Source organism: Ictalurus punctatus, chromosome 2, assembly GCF_001660625.3.
Source record: "Ictalurus punctatus breed USDA103 chromosome 2, Coco_2.0, whole genome shotgun sequence".
In the NCBI taxonomy this organism is placed as follows: Eukaryota; Metazoa; Chordata; class Actinopteri; order Siluriformes; family Ictaluridae; genus Ictalurus; species Ictalurus punctatus.
The window spans coordinates 7,329,685-7,351,980 of NC_030417.2; the positions used below are offsets into that span (position 1 = coordinate 7,329,685).

Consider the following 22,296-nt stretch of genomic DNA (forward strand, 5'->3'; position numbering starts at 1 on the left):
ATGCTTCATGTGAGGTCAATTTTATGAAACAGCTTGAACATAACATTTGGCTGGTATTTTGAAAATGGCTGAGAAAGTGTCACAAAGCTGCTTTGCAGAAATCCATTTCTGACACCAGTGTTGTGAGCAGACCCAGGTGTCTGCTCCTACTGAGCTTTTCATTAAACAAAGAGAAACATTTATGCCAGTCTTCATAACGTTTGATGCGCTGACACGTCCCAATAAAAAACACACACACACACACACACACACACACACACACACACAGAGCCCATACAACTAACTGAAAAGCATGAACTGGGTCAACTAAGGAAAATTTGTGAAACACTTAACAATAACTGCAAGCCTTAAAGCGAACACCGAACACAAAGTCTTCACCCCTATAACACTCAACAGGACATCAGCTTCAAGTTCCTCAGACATTAACACTATGAACCTACCCTGACCCTGACCAAGAAAACGGTTAAATAAATCAGATTTGCACACACTTGCCATCTTTTCAAACATATTCAAGACTGAGATTCAACCAGTCTGGAACCTTTTAAGTATTACTTATTAAAAATACCGAAGTTAATTTACACACGGGCATTAACTTTACTGTTTACTGTACATTTGAAACAAATTTCAGCCATAGGCCTTTATCAAAATGTCTTATGATAATGATGATAAATGAAAAATATCATGCACATATATGTATGTATATATGTATGTATATATATATATATATATATATATATATATATATATATATATATATATATATATATATATATATATATAATTTGCTTTAATTAGATCATCCTATTCACACTTCATACCTCTTGTGTGTGTTCACACTTCTGATTACAGTCACATGGTTGCTGGAGATTCTTCTGTGCCATTGATCCAATTTGGCCAAACCAGAGGGCCACGGTTCCTTTATACTCTGCGTCCTGCTCAAAGGCATGCTTCTAAAATCATCAGTAATGATACAATATTTCTCAAATGTAAAATATATAGTCTTTGCATTTTATGCATATTATGCATTCTCATTTAATTAACCTTTGTGTCACAGTAAAATATTTAGCACTTTCAAATGTTAGACATACTGTGTAAATCAAAGGGTTAAAGCCCAGTTAACTTCATTTCAGTGCCTTGTATAAGTTCAGTACTGTTTTCTACAGAGAAAGGTGAAAAGACATTGCACTTGCAGTGGCAAAACCATACGCAGTACCAGATTTCCTCAGATGTTTTGGTAAATTACTGACACTGTTAAAAAGCGCTAGAGCGGACTACTCATATGGAATTTCTTCTTTAAAATAAATAAAGATTTTAATACAGTGTACAATGTGTAATATAGTAAAACAGTATAATAGTATACAATGGTTAATACAATATAATACAGTGTAAAGTATGTTTAATTCAGTATATAATGTAAAATATGTTTAATTCAGTATATAATAGTGTAAAATGTTTAATACAATATAATACAGTAAAATATGTTTAATACAGTATATAATGTAAAATATGTTTAATACAATATAATATAGTGTAAAATATGTTTAATACAGTATATAATAATGTAAAATGTTTAATACAATATAATACAGTGTAAAATATGTTTAATACAGTATATAATATTGTAAAATGTGTTTAATTCAGTATATAAGTGTAAAATATGTTTAATACAGTATATAATGTAAAATATGTTTAATTCAGTATATAGTGTAAAATGTTTAATACAATATAATACAGTAAAATATGTTTAGTACAGTATATAATAATGTAAAATATGTTTAATACAATATAATACAGTGTAAAATATGTTTAATACAATATAATACAGTGTAAAATATGTTTAATACAGTATATAATAATGTAAAATATGTTTAATACAATATAATACAGTGTAAAATATGTTTAATACAGTATATAATAATGTAAAATATGTTTAATACAATATAATACAGTGTAAAATATGTTTAATACAGTATATAATAGTGTAAAATATGTTTAATACAGTATATAATAATGTAAAATATGTTTAATACAGTATATAATAGTGTAAAATATCCATCCATCCATCCATCTTCTACCGCTTACTCCTTCTTCAGGGTCACGGGGGAACCTGGAGCCTATCCCAGGGAACATCAGGCACAGGGCAGGGTTAGTGTAAAATATGTCTAATGCAATATAATAAAGTGTAAAATATGGTTAATACAGTATATAATAGTGTAAAAATATCTTTAATACAGTATATAATAGTGTAAAAATATCTTTAATACAGTATATAATAGTGTAAAATATGTTAAATACAATATAGTGTAAAATATCTTTAATACAGTATATAATAGTGTAAAATGTTTAATACAATAATTCAATTCAATTCAATTTTATTTGTATAGCGCTTTTTACAATAGACATTGTCTCAAAGCAGCTTTACAGAAATATCAACACGGTATACAGATATTAAAGGTGCGAATTTATCCCAACTGAGCAAGCCACTGAGTGGCGACGGTGGCAAGGAAAAACTCCCTAAGATGTTTTAAGAGGAAGAAACCTTGAGAGGAACCCGACTCAGAAAGGATATATATATATAAAACAATATAAAAGTGTAATATGTTTAATACAATAGAGTAAAATGTTTAATATAGTAAAATACAGTATAATATAGGGTGAAAGATGTTTAATATAGTATAAATTGTAAAATATGTGTAATCTAGTAAAATACAGTATAATATAATGTAAAATATCACTAAAAAATGTAAAGTTATGCACTAAATACACACTTCTTACCCTTTCTCTGGTATGTAATATATAAAAGTTGTTCAACTAAGTTAATAAGATAATTACACGATACTTATTGGTACCATCCACACCCAGTCTACATTATGCAATTTTTGTGGGTTGGTTCGTGTTGCCCAGGTCCTGCGATACTTTTACAGATCCTTCTGGGGAATAATGGTAAACCTCATTAACCTCAATAAAATATTTAATTAGCATCATAATATGTAGCAAAGCAATTTGTTTGAATAAATTGTAGACTAGCAACATGGTAGCTTTACACCTTTTTTACACAAAAAACAAAGACACCCCCCCCCACCCCCCCGCACTTGGAAAGTGCAGCAAGTGCCAAGTGCAGCAAGTGGTGTCAAATCACCATGGCAGCTCACAGCATCAACCTTAAAGCAGCACTTTCGTTTTAAATGAGTTCTACTGTATTTGCTTTGGATGTGCTTTGGATCAGTGTACATATATATTAGCTTGTTAAATTTATAACAGTGAGTATACACTTCACTCAAACACATGGATGTCGAAAGTTACATATTTCTGACGTCATACTGTAACGAGTTAGTTCTTATTTAAATACTTAAATAAGTAATTACTTTACTGGTAACTATTTACTTATCTTCTAGCTGTTTTTTTTTTACTTTGATGCGAAGGAGAAGAGTCTTTTCTCAAGTCAATGACACAGTGGTGTCTCTGGTGCTAAGGTACACAAGGCTAGTTCTTTCTCAATGTGTACTTAAATGTAAATAAAGTCTATATATGATTTAAAAAAATAAAGATGTTAATAGGGTTTCTCTTACTGCTCTTTCTTGCTCTATTCTTGCTCTATTATTGCCCTTTCTTGCTCTATTCTTGCTCTTTCTTGCTCTATTATTGCTCTTTCCTGCTCTATTCTTGCTCTATTCTTGCTCTTTCTTGCTCTATTCTTGCTCTTTCTTGCTCTATTCTTGCTCTTTCTTGCTCTATTCTTGCTCTTTCTTGCTCTATTCTTGCTCTTTCTTGCGCTATCCTTGTATTAACATACCTATGGTCACATGGGTTAAAATGGATATCTGACTCGGGATTGTCTTTGGGAAGCAAATGAATTACGTTATGGTCTGATTTGCCAAGTGGTCTACTGCATACACATCTATAAGCCTCTGGCACATTCCCATAGCACATATCAAGGATGTTCTTACCTCTAGTTGGGCATGTGACATATTGCTCCAGGTCAAGAGTGACTTTGCACTTGTTGAAATCACCCAATAAGAAAATACGAGCACGATTATTACTGTTAAAGTAATCTAGGTAAATGTCATGTATTTTTTCTCTGGTATCTTTTATACGATTACGCCCTGGGATATACACATGGATGAAGATCAATACTGGACTATCCTCAGGGTGATTATTTGGTTTAATTAATAAACTCATTAACTCATAGTTTGGTGTATTAATGGATTTGTCCATCTCAAGGCTTTCTGCCCAGTCGTTTTTTATATATGTTATCAGTCCCCCTCCTCTACTTTTCTGGGTTTCCTCTGCATTACGGTCTAACCTTATATGGGCATACCCAGATTCACTCAAGTTGTAATGACAGACTTGAGAATTTTCCTTTAACCATGTCTCTGTGAAGAAAATCAGATCACTCGTATTAAATAATAGAAATTCTACATTTTGAATTATCATCAACAATTCTTTGAGCTCCTGCATTTTGTTTGGAAGCGAGCGCACGTTGGATAAGGTTATCTGTGGCAGTCTGTACTTCACATCCTTTTTTTCCATAGTAAGCTGTAGATCAGATTGCTTCTGCTCAGATGTAAGTTTCTTCCTCTTACTTTCTCCATCAGAAGGACTGTCTTCTGATCCAGTGGACTCCTGTGACTCCTTTTCCCCATTTAATTTGCGTTCGCCTGGGGAACATTTTGCTCCTATGCCCTTCTGTTCTGTGTGGTTTGAACACATGACAATAAAGTTCTCTATCTGCGCTTGGTACTGCTTGTATTTTATGTTAATGGTGCCTTTGTAGATTTGAGAACCAACTATCTTCTCAGTTAAATCCATGTCACATTCCATTTGAAGTAGTATCTCTCTGAAACATAAATTCAGAGGTGATGAAATCTTACAGGGAGACACATGTACAAGATACATTACATTATTAGCTTAGTATTGTATAGTAAGCATTCCTACATATGTTGTCAATCAACATACCATTTAAATGATATGCATCTGAGTACTTACTTTATGTCATTCAGTTGCGTCCTTAATTTCATCATAGCGTCACAAATTTCACTAGCTTTTGTCTTCAGAAAGTTGATATCTTCTGGTTGTTGTTTGTTTTTAATCAGTTTTTCACAGTTACTAACCGAATCAGTAAGTGTCAACACCAGCCCAAGGACTCCTTCTGTGACCTGGAGGAAAACGAGTGAAAATGATCTGAACAATAATAGTAATTTGTTTCATATCATAAAGTATTTGTATAGCACTATTTTATCCAAATATCATTATCTCAGCATTTCTTGGCTCACCGCTATATGATGAGGCTATGCTGGGAAGAATAAATCTGTCATTTCTTCTCAACACATTACAGATTGCACAGTAACATAGCTCACATGATCATACTAGTAAGGAATAAAACATGACAGGGTGTGTTGTAGGAAAATAATCAGCGATGTAGTATAATATGGCCAGATGTGAAGTGAGGTGTTTTGTTGCTCTTATTCTACAGCAATTTGCCAAGGATTTATTTTAATTAAAGAACAATATGCATCCCTTTAAATTCTTTCTTTATTATTATTATTATTTTTTATATATATAGTTTTATGCTTAAGGTTGTAGAACAGGGTCCACACCTGATTACACTTGTTTAATCAGTTCATATTGGTCTCCCATCAACTATCAACAGCCTCCTATTTACCTGTTGTCCACTAATTCATATTCTCTCATATGGCCCAAAGTTTTTATCTCTGGTCCTGAAATACTGTCTGTCCTGCTCATTTTGGTGTTTTCCCTGCACTGAATTCACCTGTAAACAAGAAAGGGCTGTTAATTATCTGCTTTGTTATATTACGAGTAGGGAAAACACTAAAATGTGCAGGGTACCCGGGCTGGGAAACTTGTCCTCACCAACCTGGTCCATCACCAGGCTCCTTTTTTTCTCTCTTAATAAGTGAAGCTTGTCATGTTACACAGAAAACGCAAAGCCTTTCATCCTGTGTCTGAAAGGAACAGCATTACATATGACTGTTCTAACATGTTGGTGCTGCCCAATCCCAAGGATTCTCACAGAAAACTGCATTAATCAATATTTAGGCACATTTATTTATCTGGAGTCTGTGCTATACAAGCCCTTGTCTAAGTTATCACTGTAGAAACAAGTAGTATTCTAGAATTAGAATGAGTAATGTAAACCTTGCAGACAAAGATCTACGGTTATAGAAAATTATCAATAACCTCTGTCCAATCAGAAATGAGTGTTCAACAGTTCTGTGATGTACATAATTGTTAAGTAACCAGTGCAAATATTCCTCGACCATGCCTTTAGGTTGTGTGTGGATGCTAGTAATGTGGGTGCAGGAGCGGTGTTGTTACAGGTTGACCTGTTAGCTATTTTTCTAAAATGTTTCCCCCCTATCAGTTCAATTACTCAGTTATTGAGAAAGAAGCATTAGCTTTAATTTGGGTCCTGGAACATTAGGAAGTGTACATAGGATCAGTGTTAGTTCCACTTGACATATATACTGATCATAATCTGCTCACTTATTTACATTCTTTGCGGTGCCCAAATCAACGATTACACCTGTGTCAGAGGTTGTGTCGGCTATTTAAGCAGCCTCATTTCATTCCTCGGGGCTCAATTCCCCTGTTCATGCTTTTGGTGTTAGTTGTGTTATCCTTTTTTATGTTAATAAATGTATATATTTCTTTCTTAACATGATTCAACGTGTTCTCTTTTTTTGTCACAGCTTACGACAGAGGCTATGCACCCCAGAAGGTCAAGTGAAATGGCAGTATCAAACCCAGTATCAAAACCAGTATCAAATCCAGCACTAAGACATAAGATCTATGTCATAGAATTTTAGATCATTTACATATTAAGGAGTATTAACAGGGATGAAATGTTGTTTATGCTTATTTGTGTTTATCCTTAAAAGACCTGAAGGTAATTTCACAGTGATGACTCAAATAATGAATGGCAAGTTGTCTTTTTTCAGTTAAATTTCATTCATACCACTATTGAGTCTTTAAAAATGATTTTTGTAACATTCACACATGACAAATAAAGGTAAAATGGTGACTCTGCTATGTTGTAAGAGGCATTGTTTGGCATGGTTTGGGTGCATTTGACCCCTTACAGGAAAGACTCACTTCAAATCAACACAAAGTTATACTGACTGAATCACCTTTATCCCAAGATGAAAAATCACTTTTTTTTTTTTTTTTTCTATGTACAGAATGTGTGAATATGTATAGTTATGATACAACTGTAAACATACCTGGTCTGTTTGTGTTATTGTTTTCAGAGAGAAGAAAGAATATCCAATAACTTTTAGCAAAACACTGACATTTCGGTAGAAGGTTTTGTCTAAATGAATCTCTGAAGCTATGTCTTCATTCCTCAAGAGGTGCCTAAGGCAATTGAGAGGCAGATCTTTCTTCATCCGTTTGGCAATGGCCTTCAGGATCCTTGCTGTGATTTCACACTGTACTTCATTGGAGGATGAGGCCTTAAGGCCTTGAATCTCACACTCCTCTGTCAGCTTCTTCTGGAGCCTCTCAATATTGTTCAGAATCTTTTTAATTTCATCAGCTGTCTTCTCTGCATTTTCAATTGCTGTACTGGACTTCCATTTCTTCACAATTGTGTGTGTAAGACGAGTTAGAGAACTCGGTCCACATGAAACACATCCCAATAGCACGAACGCAACACCAAGTGCAGGCAGAACTGACAGCAAAAACAATGAAATGCCGAAAATGAGCATGTTGAAGTAAGTAATCAAGGTTGCTGTGTTTATCTGAAACTGGCGTTTGCTCTTTGCCTTCATTATCTCCCCCAGTTCATCTGCTAGACCCATGAGATCTTCTGCACATTGCTCCTGCTTATCAATCCAACTGAATAGCTCATTACACAGTTCATAAGCCGTATCCATGGTAGAACAGCAAAAGGGCAGTGACTGAAATTAGAAAATACAGGAATCATTTAGGTTCTGGGAAATGTAAAATCTCAAATGAAAAATACATTTGAGTGTTATCTTGCATAATTCTTTTGATATTTTTCAACTATGAACATTGTTTATAAGTAGTTTATCAAATAGCCTGACTCATAGGTTAAAAAAAAATTTTCTTAGGTTTAAAATTTTTGGTTATTTAGCTTATCTCAAACAGAAAATATGAGATGGTTCTAACCTTAATTGAAGTGAATTATTCTTGTCCTCTAATGCTTGAAGAGATTTGTAAATACTAGGAATCTAGAGACCACTCCTTTATACAGAGTCAATACTGATCCTCCAGGGTCCTAGTATTTTCCTCCTCAGCTCAACTCACATGTCAGTTGGGTTTAGGTCAGGGGACTATGATGGCCATAGTGTGATTCTGTGAAGATTGAACCATTTTTGTGTGGATTTGGGCTATGTTTTGCTGGAAGATCCAAACAGGACCCATCTGTAAGTTCCTGGCAGAGGCAGCCAGTAATTTAAAATCACCTGATACTTCATGGAGTCCATGATGCCATGTATCCTAAAAGGGTTCCCATGGCAGCCCTACAACACAGTTTACATAGCCTCCAAAATAGTAAACAATAAAAATGGGTTTGTTTCTGTACAACCATTCTACTTAAATCTGAGAGCACACTACTCATGAAACCAGCCAACCCAGGCTTGTATCATAGTATGAAAAGCAATAAAAAAAAGAAAAGAAAAAGGGACCCATGTGAATCCGATATAAAAATGCTCTTAGGGGAGTGTGTCACATCATGGTCCCTTCAGCAATGCTTTGACAAGTTTAAGAACCACCTAGTGAGACACCATCCATTGTTCTGCTATACACTGCAAAAAACCCCACAAACACCTTCATCACAAATGAGAAATTTCTAATGTCTATTTCTAATGTCCTCCCTGTAGTAAGGATAGTAATTTTTACACAAAAGGTCTGTGTACCAGGGGCTCATGCATTTAGGAGTGTTTTTTTAACTGCTGGGTTGCAGTACTCCTCTTCATTCCAAGTGGCCAAACCCACAGATCCAAGGATGCCAAATCATTCGGTCCATTTTGGACAAATGATCTCTTCAGAGAAGAAGCCCCTAAAGTATTTCATCCACTGGAGAAAGCAGTAGTGGAAACCACGGCCTAACTGATTACTTTTGCCACAAGCAAGATTCTGTATTCTGATTGTAAAATTCGGTGTATTTTGGGCAGAATCAGCAGTAGAGGTGGAAACTCATGGACTGCAGACAGGCTGTGCACTAGTGCGTCCTCTTCTATCAGACTGTTCATCTCTGCCTGAGAGAACTATAATGAACAGTGAGTTGAGTTTGAGTTGAAGAGGTCCACCGGGCTTCTGCCAAATGTCTTCCAGATCTAGGAAACCACTTTTATGTGCAAACATTATCCTAGGCATATGCGCCGTGTTTACAGACCCCTGCGCCATTGTGTCATGGTGGCAAGTGAGATTTCAGTATCCAACTCCTGCCATCCTGGTGATTGATGTATTTGACCACAATGTTATCCAAGTAGACCAGCATACTTAGAATTCAATTCAATTCAATTCAATTTTACTTGTATAGCGCTTTTAACAGTGGACATTTTCTCAAAGCAGCTTTACAGAAATATATAAACACAGGAGACATATGTTAATTAACATCTGGTGATGTTTTAGGTCAAATTTCTGCAGATATATAGAAATGTCTAAATGGTTCACAAACTTTCAAGCACCAGTGTATATCTGTGGATATCTCACTACTAACAGCAACTTCCAAATACTGTGTAAATTTCCAAAATTTTTGTTAAATATTAAAGTTGAAAACCTTGTCACTGGAAGACAAGTTTATTTTATATTATTTTGTTTTGTATTCAGGCATACTGTTTTAGCCTTTTCTTATTCATGGGCAAACAATTTACTTTTTAATATGTGTAATATTTAGACAGAATAAGTAAGAAAATGTAAATTAAAAAAAAGAAAGAGAAAGAGAGGGAGGATATGTGAAGGAATCTGCATATGCAAATAAATAAATGATGTATGCTTGAAATGGAAAAAAATAAGATCTTGAGATTCTAGTAGACTACAAAGTATAATTATAACAAAATAACTACACACAAAAATGATAATAATGAAAGAAAAGTAAGAGTTTTTTTTTTCGGGGGTTACATTAAACTATTAAATTGTACATCACCTACAAAGCCTAGATATCCAAAATTATCTGCTTTATAAAACAGGATGAAGAGTGAGGAGAAACATGCCAGAAGCCTTATATAACAGCATTAGGCAGTGAGCTTGGGACTCACCTAAATTATCGTTGGTGAAAACAAGAAGTGAGGAAATGAGCTAGAAATAATGAATAATAAAATCTTAAGCCAAAATATCTTATAAGATATAGCACTTATAATTTATAGCAATTTATAGCGCTTATAATATATAGCAAAATGGCACTGCCGCATCCTCCCCTTCCCCTGTTTTACAGTCTGACTTATGCACTTGATTATTGTATCAAAAATAGTTCCCTCAAAAATCACCCAGATGAAGGAACCTCAGAATGCAACATTCTATACTTCAGACATGATCAACGCATTGCTGTGTCTGAATAAAGAAGACAGATTTTAATTTTTTTAATGTATAAAAACAGTAAAAGTGAGTAAGTGGGAGATTTTGTGGAATTAGTGTTCCTATAGTGTTCAGAGAGAGAGAGAGAGAGAGAGAGAGAGAGAGTTAAAACTAGTTAAAACAGTGTTAAACTGTTATTAAGTGTTATCTTATGTAACCTAGATGTGTTCAAACTTTCTCAATTTACATTATTTATCAGTTATCACAGAATTTAATCACATCAAATATGTAACATATAATAAATATATTACAAAAGAATTACTTATCTTTTAACAAATAAATAATCAACAACTAATCATGTTTTTTTTTTTTTTTTTACTGTTATAGATTGATAAAAGAGAAATACCTGACAAAATCAGACCTGTGGTGTTGGGTAATAAAAATGCAAAACATACTTACATGAGAGACCAGATGGACATAGACGAGATTATCGCTACAGTGAAGAATACAGATTTAGTTTTGCTTTCATGACCCATTGACACCCATTGTGGGAGTGATTTATCATGACAGAGTAGTTTTACATGTAAAATAGTCCACGTTATTACAGCCTAGTTCTCTTGTTCAAAGTAGTTATAGAGTTCAGAAACATGTTTGTAGATTTAACCAATTTCTGTGTCTCTATATTAACTGATCTAAAGCCAATACTACTATAAACTCATTTTATTGTAGAGAAGGGAGACTTTACACTGTTCACAGTGTGAGAGGCCTTGTTGATTTGATGTCACTTGATAAACAGGGAAGGAACTGGTAGTTGAGGAGAAAACCCCAAGTTGATGAGTTGAAATTTCAAGTTGAGGGGGTGTTTTCAGTGTCTTTTACTGGTTGTAGGCAGGGAATTACAAGTTCACCTTGAATGCAGCATAATTCCTCGGCGTTATTTTACTGGAAATCTTTAGTCAAACCCTTTTTAGTCAAACCAAACCAGATTCCAAAAAAAAGGGTTTTCACTAAAATTCTGTTTTTCTGCCAAATAACAAATCTCTACTTTAAGAAAACAACTATATTTTACCAACTCAATATGCAAATGTTATTTAAGCTTATTTCTAACCTTGCCATGGCTGTTTGCTTACAATGATGTGGAGTAAAAAGACAATTTAAACGCAGTGGTAAATGCAGTCAGTGTGGCTTTTATCACAATTTCATCACATTGTTGGACAGTTGCATCCATCCATCCATTTTCCATACCACTTATCCTACACGGGGTCACAGGGGAGCCTATCCCAGGGAACTTAGGGCACAAGACAGGACACACCCTAGACAGGGTGCCAACCCATTACAGGGCACAATCACACACACATGCACACCCCCCCATTCACACACTATGGACAATTTGGAAACTCCAATCAGCCTATGCAAACTCTGCACACAAAGGGCGGAGGTGGGATTCGAACTCCCAACCTCTTACCCATCAACCATGGTGTAAGTGGGCAGCATTGCACCTTCCATCGGCTTCAGCTTACTGCCGATGTGGCTGATCCCAAAAGACTTGCCCCATTTATGTGGGTTCCTGCACACACACACACACACACACACACACACACACACACACACACACACACACACACACACACACACACACACACACACACACACACACACACACACACACACACACATTTTTACAGCTGCATGAAAAGGTAATGGGTGAAAATGGTGAACAAACAGGCAACACTGCAAACCATCCAACAACAGGAACATTGCATGAACATTGTGCAAACCCTGAGGATAGTTTAAACTTACTGATGAACTGCAGTCAAGCATAGTTGCACGCATCAGATATTAATGTTCTCACATTATTCGAATTCAGGTCACGCAAATCCAAAAACAGGCAAAACACAATGCAAAAATCACACGTAAAACACAGAGGGCATCCAAAAAGAAGCATGTTGATCACATTAGCCAGATGATAACACGTCTTTCTGGGAAGACGGCCATCCTATATACTGATCTCAGAACAGCTTTGCCTTCTCAAAAAGCAATCCTCGAGCAAATATGCTACTCGTAATAATGATGGAGAAATAAAACTGATCTCAGATCAGCAGTCGAGGGCGTGCGCGCACACACACACACACACACAGCCTGACTCACTTCATTGTTTTGGGGGAGGGCTTTAGAATTCAGTCCTGTCATGTTTTTTTTTTTTTTTTTGCACTTTATCCTTTAATATGAACTGTGTATGTGGCAATCGTAATATTGGTGTCTCATTTGTGTCCCACTAATATTACATTTACAAATATGTATGTACAGTAAGAAACATTTTAAGTGTCCGTACAGGATTTCGCAGAGTTTTCTTTTTCTTTTTCTTTTTGGTGATTGTTGCAGCTAAAAATGCTTGATTTTGCTGCGGCTTTTTTCGATATTTGCAATGCAACTTGCAGAGATTTTTGTGCATTTTTTGCGGAAATTGCAATTGCAGTGATGTTTGTTGGTAAATGAGACCTTTTTGCTCTACTCATGTTCGACGCACGTGAATCGAAGGGGGCTTGGATTGAATGCGCTTTGTGATGATGTCACATGAAACATTTTGGACCAAATCTGCGGAAAATCAGCATTATTTTGAAAAATTGCAAGCTCCTCCGAATATTGTGGGGTTTGCTCAATTTTGTGTTCATTTCTGTGATCGCAAAATCCTGGAGGGACTGACAAATTTAAGATAATAAAACCATAGAACTCAGCCTTTTTGCCTGTCCAAGCCCACTATAGCCATACTTATTACGAATATTTGATCAAAATAGTAGTGTTAATTAGTGGTTTCTGGGGTACATTTAATAGTAATCACAAGAGTTGCATGCCTTGGTTGTGGAAAAAGCGCACCATCTGAGAGTAGGCATGTTTAATTCCGGCAGGTTATTGGCTTTTTGCTCCTCACTTGGACTTGTAAATTGCAAAGTCTGAAAACTTGTTTATTTTCTGAATGCAGTTTTGCAAAAAAGACAACAACAACAACAAAAAAACATAAAATCTCAAAATTTCAACCTCAAGACAGGACCCCTTTTTCTCTCTCCATGGGAAAACTGTGGCTTAGCTTGTACGAATCGATCATCTATATACAGTATTCAGTTAACTTAAGTTGTTAGCATGCCATGAGGTAACTATCATTAACAGCAATTTGCCTTTAATACCCATCCCTTATTGCTACCACGCTGCTCTATGGAGAAGCAGACCTAGGACATGGCTAGAATTGAGGGAACACCCTGCACTCACTCTACATAACATTCCAACATACAGAAGCAACACACACATTGCACAATGGAGTGAGACACTACTACCACTGTCCACACCCTCTACTGTATGCTATTGATAGTCACTAATGTACTGGTAATCTGGTTGGGGTTGATTTTCTAGTGCTTTTGGAGTGATCATGATGAATTCTTTCAATTCATCAAGACCTGTGGTATGAGAAAATTGCACAAACTTACATGAGTAATAGTCTCCACTCTTTAATTGTCCATCTGTCACTATTTTTGCAGTATTTCAGATACCTGCTGTGGGTCGGCTGTGGCTCAGGTGCGGATTGTCAACTAATCGTAGGGTTGGCGGTTCGATTCCCGGCCCACATGACTCCACATGCTGAAGTGTTCTTGGGCAAGACACTGAACCCCAAGTTGCTCCCAATGGCAAGTTAGTGCCTTGTATGGCAGCTCTGCTACCATTGGTGTGCGAGTGCGTGTGTGAATGGGTGAATGAGACACAGTGTAAAGCGCTTTGGATAAAAGCATTATATAAGTGCAGACCATTTACCATTTACATATATATACACACACACACACACATTCACACATACATATATATCCATGCACACACACAGTGCATCTGGAAAGTATTCACAGCGCTTCACCTTTCCCACATTTCGTTATGTTACAGCCTTATTCCAAAATGGATTAAATTCATTATTTTCCTCAAAATTCTACAAACAGTACCCCATAATGACAACGTGAAAGAAGTTTGTTTGAAATCTTTGCAAATTCATTAAAAATAAAAAACAAAAAAAGGACATGTACATAAGTATTCACAGCCTCTGCCATGACACTCAAAATTGAGCCCAGGTGCATCCTGTTTCCACTCATCATCCTTGAGATGTTTCTACAACTTGATTGGAGTCCACCTGTGGTAAATTCAGTTGATTGGACATGATTTGGAAAGGCACGCACCTGTCTATATAAGGTCCCACAGTTAACAACGCATGTCAGAGCACAAACCAAGCCATGAAATCCAAGGAATTGTCTGTAGACCTCTGAGACAGGATTGTATCGAGGCACAGATTTGGAGAAGGGTACAGAAACATTTCTGCAGCATTGAAGGTCCCAATGAGCACAGTGGCCTCCATCAACTGTAAATGGAAGAAGTTTGGAACCAGCAGGACTCTTCCTAGAGCTGGCCGCCCGGCCAAACTGAGCAATCGGGGGAGAAGGGCCTTAGTCAGGGAGGTGACCAAAAATCCGATGGTCACTCTGACAGAGCTCCAGCGTGTCTCTGTGGAGAGAGGAGAACCTTCCAGAAGAACAACCATCTCTGCAGCGCTCCACCAATCAGGCCTGTATGATAGAGTGGCCAGACGGAAGCCACTCCTCAGTAAAAGGCACATGATAGCCCACCTGGAGCACTCTCAGACCATGAGAAACAAAATTCTCTGGTCTGATGAAACAAAGACTGAACTCTTTGGCCTGAATGGCAAGCGTCATGTCTGGAGGAAACCAGGCAACACTCATCACCTGGCCAATACCATCCCTACAGTGAAGAATGGTGGTGGCAGCATCATGCTGTGGGGATGTTTTTCAGAAGCAGGAACTGGGAGACTAGTCAGGATCGAGGGAAAGATGAACGCAGCAATGTACAGAGACATCCTTGATGAAAACCTGCTCCAGAGCGCTCTGGACCTCAGACTGGGTCTGACCCTAAGCACACAGCCAAGATAACGAAGGAGTGGCTACAGGACAACTCTGTGAATGTCTTTGAGTGGCCCAGCCAGAGCCCAGACTTGAACCCGATTGACCATCTCTGAAGACGCTCCCCATCCAACCTGATGGAGCTTGAGAGGTCCTGCAAAGAAGAATGGGAGAAACTGCCCAAAAATAGTCGTGCCAAGCTTGTAGCATCATACTCAAAAAGACTTGAGGCTGTAATTGGTGCCAAAGGTGCTTCAACAAAGTATTGAGCAGAGGCTGTGAATACTTATGTACATGTGCTTTTTTGTTTTTTATTTTTAATAAATTTACAAAGATTTCAAACAAACTTCTTTCACGTTGTCATTAAGGGGTATTGTGTGTAGAATTTTGAGGAAAATAATGAATTTAATATATTTTGGAATAAGGCTGTAACATAACAAAATGTGGAAAAGGCCCTGTGTATACTTTCCAGATGCACTGTACACATACACACACATACATATAAACACACACACACACACACACACACACACACACACACACACACATACACACACACACACACATACACACACACATACATAGATACATATACATGCACACACATACACACATACATATACATACACACATACGCACACACATACACACACACACAAACATACACATACACACACACACACACACACACACAGACACACACATACATACACACACATACATGCACACATACATACACACACACACATAAATACAGTGAGGGAAAAAAGTATTTGATCCCCTGCTGATTTTGTACGTTTGCCCACTGACAAAGAAATGATCAGTCTATAATTTTAATGGTAGATTTATTTGAACAGTGAGAGACAGAATAACAACAAGAAAATCCAGAAAAACGCATGTCAAAAATTGTATAAATTGATTCGCATTTTAATGAGGGTAATAAGTATTTGACCCCCTCTCAATCAGAAAGATTTCTGGCTCCCAGGTGTCTTTTATACAGGTAATGAGCTGAGATTAGGAGCACACTCTTAAAGGGAGTGCTCCTAATCTCAGTTTGTTACCTGTATAAAAGACACCTGTCCACAGAAGCAATCAATCAATCAGATTCCAAACTCTCCACCATGGCCAAGACCAAAGAGCTCTCCAAGGATGTCAGGGACAAGATTGTAGACCTACACAAGTCTGGAATGGGCTACAAGACCATTGCCAAGCAGCTTGGTGAGTAGGTGACAACAGTTGGTGCGATTATTCGCAAATGGAAGAAACACAAAAGAACTGTCAATCTCCCTCAGCCTGGGGCTCCATGCAAGATCTCACCTCGTGGAGTTGCAATGATCATGACAACAGTGAGGAATCAGCCCAGAACTACACGGGAGGATCTTGTCAGTTATCTCAAGACAGCTGGGACCATAGTCACCAAGAAAACAATTTGTAACACACTACGCCGTGAAGGACTGAAATCCTGCAGCGCCCGCAAGGTCCACCTGCTCAAGAAAACACATATACATGCCCGTCTGAAGTTTGCCAATGAACATCTGAATGATTCAGAGGACAACTGGGTGAAAGTGTTGAGGTCAGATGAGACCAAAATGGAGCTCTTTGGCATCAACTCAACTCGCCGTGTTTGGAGGAGGAGGAATGCTGCCTATGACCCCAAGAACACCATCCTCACCGTCAAACATGGAGGTGGAAACATTATGCTTTGGGGGTGTTTTTCTGCTGAGGGGACAGGACAACTTCCCCGCATCAAAGGGACGATGGACGGGGCCACACACACTCACACATACATACACACACATACATACACACGCAGACACACATATCATTCAACAAAAGTAGTTATCATGTATTAAATAGTATTAAATAGTATTAAATAGTATGCCTAGATACAACACAAACATTTATAGTGTATTAAATCATGTTTCAAGCATTTCTGAAGCCTTTAAAAAAATAATAATAATAAAAAATAATGAAAAAATCATGGATCAGAATTTTTTTTTTTCTACTTGCAAGTGAAGTGTAGACACCATAGAGATCCATCCAGATCAGATTTCTCTATGTTATGAATGTGATTGAGCAGTTTGTAGATGCAGAACAAAATGTTGGAACAGTGCCAACAAGCTTAACTAGGATCAACACAACAACTTTTATAAAATGTCCCTTTCTTTTCTTTTTAACACCCGGTACAGCTTCGTCTGTCCACACCCTCTATTGTACGCTATTGATAGTCACTAATGTACTGGTAAACTGGTTGGGGTTGATTTTCTAGTGCTTTGGGAGTGATCATGATGAATTCTTTCGGCATCAAGACCTGTGGTATGAGAAAATTGCACAAACTTACATGAGTAATAGTTTCCACTCTTTAATTGTCCATCTGTCACTATTTTTGCAGTATTTCAGATACCTGAAATATACCTCAAATATCTTTCCAGATGCAATGTAAAGTAGTGAGTGTAAAGCTTGTGTAACAGTGTAAATTTGCTGTCCCCTCAAAATAACTCAGCACACAGCCATTAATGTCTAAACCACTGGCAACAAAAGTGAACACCCCTAAGTGAAAATGTCCAAATTAGGCCCAAAGTGTCAATATTTTATGGCCACCATTATTTTCCAGCACTGCCTTAACCCTCTTGGGCATGGAGTTCACCGGAGCTTCACAGGCTGCCACTGGAGTCCTCTTCCACTCCTCCATGATGACATCACGGAGCTGGTGGATGTTAGAGACCTTGTGCTCCTCCACCTTCCGTTTGAAGATGAGCCACAGATGCTCAATAGGGTTTAGGTCTGGAGACATGCTTGGCCAGTCCTTTACCTTCACCCTCAGCTTCTTTAGCAAGGCAGAGGTCCTCTTGGAAGTGTGTTTGGGGTTGTTATCATGCTGGAATACTGCATACTGATCATGCTCTGCTTCAGTATGTCACAGTACATGTTGGCATTCATGATTCCCTCAATGAACTGTAGCTCCCCAGTGCCGGCAGCACTCATGCAGCCCCAGACCATGACACTCCCACCACCATGCTTGACTGTAGGCAAGACACACTTGTCTTTGTACTCCTCACCTGGTTGCCACCACACACGCTTGACACCATCTGAACCAAATAAGTTTATCTTGGTATCATCAGACCACAGGACATGGTTCCAGTAATCCATGTCCTTAGTCTGCTTGTCTTCAGCAAACTGTTTACGGGCTTTCTTGTGCATCATCTTTAGAAGAGGCTTCCTTCTGGGACGTCAGCCATGCAGACCAATTTAATGCAGTGTGTGGCGTATGGTCTGAGCACTGACAGGCTGACCCCCACCCCTTCAACCTCTGCAGCAGTGCTGGCAGCACTCATATGTCTATTTCACAAAGACAACCTCTGGATATGACGCTGAGCACGTGCACTCTCCTTCTTTGGTCAATCATGACGAGGCCTGTTCTGAGTGGAACCTGTCCTGTTAAACCGCTGTATGGTCTTGGCCACCATGCTGCAGCTCAGTGTCAGGGTTTTGGCAATGTTCTTTTAGCCTAGGCCAACTTTATGTAGAGCAACAATTCTTTTTTTCAGATCCTCAGAGTTCTTTGCCATGAGGTGCCATGTTGAACTTCCAGTGACCAGTAGGAGGGAGTGTGAGAGCGATGACACCAAATTTAACACACCTGCTCCCCATTCACACCTGAGACCTTGTAACACTAACAAGTCACATGACACTGGGGAGGGAAAATGACTAATTGGGCCCAATTTGGACATTTTCACTTAGGGGTGTACTCACTTTTGTTGCCAGCGGTTTAGACATTAATGTCTGTGTCTGAGTTATTTTGAGGGGACAGTAAATTTACACTGTTACACAAGCTGTACACTCACTACTTTACATTGTAGCAAAGTGTCATTTCTTCAGTGTTGTCACATGAAAAGATATAATCAAATATATACAAAAATGTGAGGGGTGTACTCACTTTTGTGAGATACTGTATGTGTGTATATGTAAATGGCGAACTTATATAGCGCTTTTATCCAAAGAGCTTTACACTGTGTCTCATTCACCCACTCACACACACACTCACACACCAAGGTGCTAACTTGCCATCGGGAGCAACTTGGGGTTCAGTGTCTTGCCCAAGGACACTTCAGCATGTGGAGTCATGCGGGCCGGGAATCGAATCGCCAACCCTACGATTAATGGACAACCCGCTCTACCACCTGAGCCACAGTTGACCCACAGCAGATTCTACGCCACACAGCAGGTATCTGAAATACTGCAAAAATAGTGACAGATGGACAATTAAAGAGTGGAAACTATTAGTTTGTGCAATTTTCTCGTACCACAGGTGTTAATGCCGAAACAAGAGCAACAGCCAAAACAATTCATCATGATCACTCCCAAAGCACTAGAAAATCAACCCCAACCAGTTTACCAGTACATTAATGACTATCAATAGCGTACAATAGAGGGTGTGGACAGACGAAGCTGTACCGGGTGTTAAAAAGAAAAGAAAGGGACATTTTATAAAAGTTGTTGTGTTGATCCTAGTTAAGCTTGTTGGCACTGTTCCAACATTTTTTCTGCATCTACAAACTGCTCAATCACATTCATAACATAGAGAAATCTGATCTGGATGGATCTCTATGGTGTCTACACTTCACTTGCAAGTAGAATTTTTTTTTTCTGATCCATGATTTATTTATTTATTTATATATTTTTAAAGGCTTCAGAAATGCTTGAAACATGATTTATTACACTATAAATGTTTGTGTTGTACTTAGGCATACTATTTAATACTGGGCCTATCATGATAACTACTTTTGTTGAATGATATATTGTCCCAGAAATAATTGCGATAAATGATATTATTGACCATTTTATGCCATTGATACATTGATAATATCATAGAATGCTTGTATTTTGCTTGTATTTTCTCATTTGTAAGTCGCTTTGGATAAAAGTGTCTGCTAAATCAATAAAAGGAATGTAATGTAATGAATAATAATGCAAGTACACCCTTTCAAAGAGCAATGAACTTTTAAATCTTAAAAATATTCAGACTTAGGAATACAATATAGTGAATTCTTTATGTTTAGTTATTCATGGTGTGTGCTTTAGTGTGTTGTTACGGAAAGAACGTATTCACAACGTATTCTACCTAGCGTGTTACTCAAGTTCAAGCTCACTTGTGCATTCACGTAATTTTGTGCAGAAGCGAGTTGTAATATTGTGTTTATGTTGTGTGTAAATGTCTGATTAATCTCATGTGTATAGGATGTGTTTGGGTGAGTTAATTAACCTGCTAGTAAAGTGCTTCAGTTCACCGCTGTTCATTCGCTGTTCAGCTTCAGCTCACGCAGCTTAAGCGGCTCAATCCCCGACATTACTGCCTATGACTGGATTATTTCCAACACTAGAACTATTCTTTCTAGATTTCTCTTCAAAAAACATTGTTAGTGCATTGTTAATATCTTGCGTGTCATTTTTTCTCAACAGTATGTTTTAATTAACATCAGTGCCACTGCTTTCTACACACCTTAAATTCGAATGCACCCAGTTTTTGAATTCGAATGTGCATTTTTATCATAAATTCACCGAAAATTTGAAGTTTGAATTTCGATTTGACAGTCCCAGAGCAGATGAGAGGACAGAAGCAGCATGAACGGCTAAAATGTTGTTGACATTCAATCTTATGTAAACAAACATGAGGTCATGTCCATATATTGTACGAAAAGTCGATAGCGTAATTATCGTGACAGGACTATATAATACTCAAGTACAAAGTGCTAATGAAGAAAAAAACACCGGTACACTGTAAAATAAACCTTGAAAGGCTTTGTGTAAAATACTGTTCTAATGAAGAAGAAGAAGAAGAAGAAGAAGAAGAAGAAGAAATAAACAAGTGAAGAAATTAAATACTCTGTATTGATTACCTCATCACTGTGGCAAAACATCGGAGTGAAGACATTCTCCAGCAAGGACAAGATGTGCTCATAGGCCTCAAAGAGACATCGCATCTTCTGCAGTTTCACTACTCCTGGGTATGGTCCCTCCGCAACTACATAGAGAAAAAGAGACAGAGCATGGGAAAAGAGGAAAAAAATAAAGCAAAAAATGAAAAGAGTAACAGAAGACAAAAAACAAGAGGAATTGACAGTGATTGAGTGAGTGAGCATATGTAGAGGTCAATTTAAATTCATAGAGAACTACAGTTATGTCTTTTCATACTCGTTTTATTTTTCCATTACAGCCTTTAATGATGCCGTGACAAACTCAGAGAAATATACATGCCATCTTCACCATTCTGGACTGATAACTGTTGTCCACAACTTCTATATTCTTAACTATGGCTTGTTTTGGGGCGGGGCTCATAATCACAGATTTGTGTTCACTATGAAGGAATTCCTTCCGAACCGTAAGTATCATTTTTGGTGTGTAAAATGATCGGTATTTCATCGGTTCATCCCTTTGCTGCTTTTCACTCAAGCAGTGCAGAACAGTGCATTTTTTCATCGTGCAGGAATAATAAACGAGGAACTGTTCTAGTAAATGATTGTGAACGGTGAGTTAATGGTGAGACAATGCTCCAGTCCTGACAAAGGATGCTTTTATACATCAACAACAACAACAACTCTTTTCCTGGAGGTTTCATGAGAAATCGTTCACAAAAATGTGAGGGGTGTACTCACTTTTGTGAGATACTGTATGTATATATATATATATATATATATATATATATATATATATATATATATATATATATATATATATATATATATATGTATATATATATATATATATATATGTCATGACAGGAGGCTGGAACAGAAGCAGGTGCAGATCAAAATCTTTATTCAAATACTTCAAGCAATAAACAAGGAAACGC

General features: G+C 37.4%; 1 protein-coding gene across 4 annotated transcripts; it reads right to left on the reverse strand.

Annotated features, from left to right (window-relative positions):
* Positions 1–1,419: 1,419 nt before the first annotated feature.
* Positions 1,420–11,846, reverse strand: LOC108279694 (uncharacterized). Of its 4 annotated transcripts, XM_053687269.1 has the most exons (5): positions 10,960–11,846; positions 7,242–7,919; positions 4,987–5,156; positions 4,584–4,837; positions 1,420–2,114 (listed from the first exon to the last, which is right to left on the reverse strand). In XM_053687269.1, exons 2-5 carry the CDS (start codon positions 7,893–7,895, stop codon positions 1,993–1,995), a joined length of 1,200 nt encoding a protein of 399 aa, XP_053543244.1. In that variant the 5' UTR covers positions 7,896–7,919; positions 10,960–11,846; the 3' UTR covers positions 1,420–1,992. The 4 variants fall into 4 exon arrangements, with proteins under 4 accessions (XP_053543244.1, XP_053543236.1, XP_053543239.1 ...); XM_053687261.1 differs by lacking the exon at positions 1,420–2,114 and having other exon boundaries at positions 2,651–4,837; positions 10,960–11,837; XM_053687264.1 differs by lacking the exons at positions 1,420–2,114; positions 10,960–11,846 and having other exon boundaries at positions 2,651–4,837; positions 7,242–10,947.
* Between the last annotated feature and the right edge of the window lie 10,450 nt (positions 11,847–22,296).